Raw genomic sequence first — 4,937 nt, 5'->3', positions numbered from 1 at the left:
CCAACTACAACCGCACCAACCACAACCGATCCACCAACTACAACCACAACCGATCCACCAACTACAACCGCAGCAACAACAACCGATCCACCAACTACAACCGCAGCAACCACAACCGATCCACCAACTACAACCGCAGCAACCACAACCGATCCACCAACTACTACTGCAGCAACAACAACCGATCCACCAACTACAACCCCACCAACAACAACCGATCCACCAACTACAACCGCACCAACAACAACCGATCCACCAACTACAACCGCACCAACCACAACCGATCCACCAACTACAACCACAACCGATCCACCAACTACAACCGCAGCAACAACAACCGATCCACCAACTACAACCGCACCAACAACAACCGATCCACCAACTACAACCGCACCAACCACAACCGATCCACCAACTACAACCGCAGCAACAACAACTGATCCACCAACTACAACCGCAGCAACAACAACCGATCCACCAACTACAACCGCACCAACCACAACCGATCCACCAACTACAACCGCAGTAACAACTACACTCATACCCTGGGATACCACAACCACTGAAACAACTACTACAACCTCCTTGCCATACACTAGCAGCAGGACACACCTGCACGCCAACACTCCTCCTCTCAGTAAACTACCATTGCAATTCTCTTTATTTGGTAAATCAGGTTTTACTACATATTTTAATGAGCCAATGCACACTTAATCACAATGAGCAAAATTGCTGCTGCACAGCCTTTCAAGCATGTTGCAACTCTGGTTACACCTTAACTTGTAATGTTACACATGGCCATTATTCCAGAAATACTGAGGTCCGGAGTCTCCATAGAAACGTTTGACCAGAAACCAGATTTTTGATGACTGAAACAGAAATAAACATTCAGTTAACTATTGTCTTTAATTTTTGTTTCCCACCATGAAGATCTCTGTCCTAGTGATGGGTTGGTCACGAATAAGTCAGCTCTATGAGCCGGTTCTTTTAAATCAACAATGGGTACTGGCTCCCGTCTGAGAGTCCAATCCTTTCCCCACCCTACGAAAAAATAAATGCACGACAATGAACAAATTACACTCACTGCCTTGGTGTGGCCAGAGTGCAAAAGCTTTGAAATTCTCATCCAGTGGCAGGTATTGATTATTTATTGCACTTTGGAATCTAAATTGATCTTTTTTGAACTCCAGTGGACCCACCTGCTCCCTCTTGTCAGGAGGGACTCTACTTGCCGAAGTTTGTGCACCCAACACCTGAAAATGAAGCACATATCCAAGCAGAGGTCAACAAAGAGGTGGAGATCAGAGTCAAAGCACAAGCTACACATGCAGAGTGAGAACTAATGTGATTAATGTGGCTGCAAAACATTCTCCTCATTTCAAGAAGACAGATAACACCAGCAACAATGAGGAAATCTCTGGTTTCTTTGTTTTGTTTTCATACAGAATACATGATATCATCATCAGTGGGCCACTGAATATCCGAAAGCTCAGGACCACACGTGATGAGTTTGTCATTAGGTGGACGCCTACTCCAGATGACCTGGGAGATCATTACCCCATCTGCTTTGCTGTTGAGTCAGTGACAGGGTGAGCCTTGGGTTCATTTCCTTTCTGACAGAATTTGTATGTGTGGTAACCCTTGATTTAACTTTTTCCACATTTTGCAGGTCTACTGAAACTTCTACTGAAACCACACAGGATTACAATCACTTCACCACCCCATCTTCACGGTAACATTCCTCTTTGTTTAGTGTTTAGTGAAGTACATGTCTAAGTACCAAGGTAGAGTGCAGTACTCATTTTGTACCCGAGTCTGAAAGAAAAAAATTAAGAAATCTGTGGATGAATAAGGAACCTATTAAGCTGCCAAGATTTACAAGAATTCACAATTATTCATTAAAAATAAAAAAGTAAAAATGTATCTAAAGTCAGAAAATTCAACGGCTGACGGCATCTGCATTTTCAAACTTGGTCTCAGGTCTGATTTTTTAAGATGCTTGGAGGGTTAGGAAGATTGGTTTTGTTTATGAATCCAAGGGTCAAGGACATAAACAAATCCAACGATGAACCAATACATTACATTCCCCCCACCAAAACCAATTTTTACAATGGCATATCAACCTTCTTGAATGAGCAACCTGCAGTTTAACTGTCAAGTCAGTGTTCACTGATGCTTTTCAGGGCTGGCGTTTATCAGTCTGAGATGAGGTGTGTTCTGGTGGACATCGGGACGACGCAAGGTGAGTCTAAGAGCTTGTTTAATGACACTTAACCCCTTGTTTCTCTAGAGGTGTGTGACATCTGACATGTATAGCAATTGGATAAAAGCGTCAGCTAAATAAATAAATAAATGTAATGTAATGGTGTTTATTTTTGCTATCGCATGCTAAATGTTGAAGTGCCAAATGTTGTCTGCAAGCTGGTGTACATTAGAGAACAATACAGATTACAATACAGATACATACAGATTGTATGTATCCTTAAGGTCTAACAAACATGCTGAGTTAATTTCCTTTGGTGGCACATTAATACATTTCTTGGTGCATTACTGCCACCTGTAGATAAGTGAAATAGTGTGACACGATTACACCTGTGTGCACACGTCTTCAAGTGCGTCATTGTGAATGTCAAAATATAAACAAAATAGTGACCCACTAATAGAAAACAGCTCTATCGCACTATTAGAGGTAAACATGGGCTTGAATTACTGATAACATTATCAGGTTAATGTCATCATGGTTACCCTGGCAATACACCCCCGCCTGATGTTATATATAAATAATAGTATAAATATATGTACATCTGCATTTAGCAATATATTCATGTCAGCAAAAATGTTTTTTCACAATAGTTTTTATAAGACATACACAGTTTTGAGCATAGTATTTAGTAAATCATTTAAATATTCATGTCTTGCTCTAGTTGTAGCCAATGTGATCTGCAGTCAGTCCACAATGACAGTAGAGGTTGAGAAATCTTCATTCTCTGGACTCAATGAGGATCATTTGCGGCTCAGTGACCCCACCAACGCCGCCTGCAGCCTCCGCACACACTCCAACAGCACTCACATCATCGCTGTCATCCCCCTCAATGCTTGTGGCACTCAGATCGAGGTAAGGCAGCGTGATTAGTTTTATTTCCCACTGTGCTCTTCTCTCAGTTACAGTTGATTTTCCTTTTCATTAGTAGTGTGAGGACTGAATCCATAACTTTTTACTACGCAGGAAGATGATGACAACCTCATTTTTAAGAATGAAATCACCACGATTGACAACACAGAAGACCTGATCACCAGGAAACAGCTGCTGGAAGTGCATTTCTTCTGCCAGTACCCCAAACGGGTAAATGTGACACTTGGCTACACAAAACACAGGAAAAGTGTCACAGTGTGGGAGAAAGGCGTTGGCATGTTAACTTACCGGTTTGAGTTTTTTCCTGATAACCAATTCCAAACCATGATTGATCCAAATTCGTACCCTGTGGAGTTTGACGTAGGGAGCAGGATCTACATGCAGATAGATGCCACCTCTTCAGTCAACACCACCGAGCTGTTTGTGGAGTCCTGCAGCGCTGCACCATATGACAACCCAAACTACCGGCCAATCTACTCCATCATTGAAAATGGGTGAGTTCAGCCCCTACTGGCAACAGAGGGCATAACAAAGTATTTGTAAAGATTTGTTGTTTGCTTGTGTATGAGACGTTTGTAACTAAATTGCATGACTCAAAATTGCCTTTTAAATACCTTATATAAAATAATACCTCTGCTTCTTTAATGGCACCCATTGTAAGTCATGGAGTAACAGAAGCAACATCACTTATGTTGTTTTTGTTTTTTGATGACTAGGTGTAAAGTGGACTCGACTGTTGAAATTTATTCCTCCACCCACGACAGACAATTCCGGATCGGCATGGAGGCCTTCAAGTTCAGAGGCTTGCATGATCAGGTGAAGAATGGACTATGGGGTTAGACTGGATCAAGTGCCAGGAAATGTCTCTGTTATCTCTAAATGTGTCAATGAATAGGTCCAAATCATGTTGGTATCTAATGCTCACCTGTTGTATTCAGATGTACATCAGCTGTTCAGTCCTGATGTGTGAAGTAGGGGACCCCAACTCCAGGTGCTCACAGGGATGCATCAACTCCACATCGCCAGACAGTCAGCACCATAACCACCAAAAAAGAGAGGCTGCCACCCAGAGTTTAAGGCACCTTGTTTCCCAGGGTCCCCTGCGCTTCAGGAGATCAGCAGAAAACACTGGAAGCAGAGGTATAGTGCAGGGAGTGTATTTTTCTCCAACAGCACACTCGCCCCATTAGACTACAGACAGGATCTAATTCAAATTGTGCTCCTCTTTTTCTCCAGTGATTAGCCTGGATCTGAACCTGGTCTTCATTGCTGGTTGTCTTCTTGCTGCTGTTGGCATGCTCTGTGCATTGGCCATCTACAAAGCCAAAATGTCAAGGGTCAAATACCAACCTTTGCCTACGTTTGTAAATTAAGACAGCAGCATGTGCAGAATACCAAAAAGTTTTTTTCTGAATGCTTTCACATAAACACTTATTCTTGAAGCTCTAGTTCTGAAACCATTTACCATTGTAACCAAATCATTTAGCAAGTGTGCCAAACTGTAAAGGGAGTGAGGAACATAGTTACTGATGAAATCAGAGCGTGTGTGGGTGACCATGTTCTCAAGTATGGGATGAGCTTGAGGGAGGCTGGGCCATGGGTTCAATTCCAGTATTTTTCTGATTGCTTAGGCACTTCTTTTTGAAACTAACCACAAATCCTTTACACTAAAAAAACAAAACATTAAACATCTCTTGCAAAAAGTCTGGTTGCAAAATTGTGGTTTTGCATCAATACAGTACACACAAATGTCTTTGATTAAGCACACGAAGTAGCAACTACGCAAAAATGAAAATCACATTTT

General features: G+C 42.1%; 1 protein-coding gene across 1 annotated transcript; it reads left to right on the top strand.

Annotated features, from left to right (window-relative positions):
- The first annotated feature begins 2,205 nt into the window (after nucleotides 1-2,205).
- LOC123965436 (ZP domain-containing protein-like) lies at nucleotides 2,206-4,721 on the top strand. The gene is made up of 6 exons (XM_046041956.1): nucleotides 2,206-2,242; nucleotides 2,925-3,115; nucleotides 3,227-3,627; nucleotides 3,850-3,949; nucleotides 4,072-4,273; nucleotides 4,370-4,721. Exons 1-6 carry the CDS (start codon nucleotides 2,206-2,208, stop codon nucleotides 4,504-4,506), a joined length of 1,068 nt encoding a protein of 355 aa, XP_045897912.1. The 3' UTR covers nucleotides 4,507-4,721.
- Nucleotides 4,722-4,937: the final 216 nt, after the last annotated feature.

Source organism: Micropterus dolomieu, unplaced genomic scaffold (assembly GCF_021292245.1).
Source record: "Micropterus dolomieu isolate WLL.071019.BEF.003 ecotype Adirondacks unplaced genomic scaffold, ASM2129224v1 contig_9701, whole genome shotgun sequence".
Lineage (NCBI taxonomy): Eukaryota > Metazoa > Chordata > Actinopteri > Centrarchiformes > Centrarchidae > Micropterus > Micropterus dolomieu.
This window is presented reverse-complemented; position numbering and strand designations above follow the sequence as displayed.

Bases quoted from the DNA above. Each gene is read 5' to 3' on its own strand.
- LOC123965436 (XM_046041956.1), top strand. From the start codon at position 2,206: ATGAGGTGTGTTCTGGTGGACATCGGGACGACGCAAG. The intron at 3,116-3,226 runs GTAAGGCAGCGT...TTTACTACGCAG, and splicing joins CTTGTGGCACTCAGATCGAG to GAAGATGATGACAACCTCAT. The intron at 4,274-4,369 runs GTATAGTGCAGG...CTTTTTCTCCAG, and splicing joins AGAAAACACTGGAAGCAGAG to TGATTAGCCTGGATCTGAAC.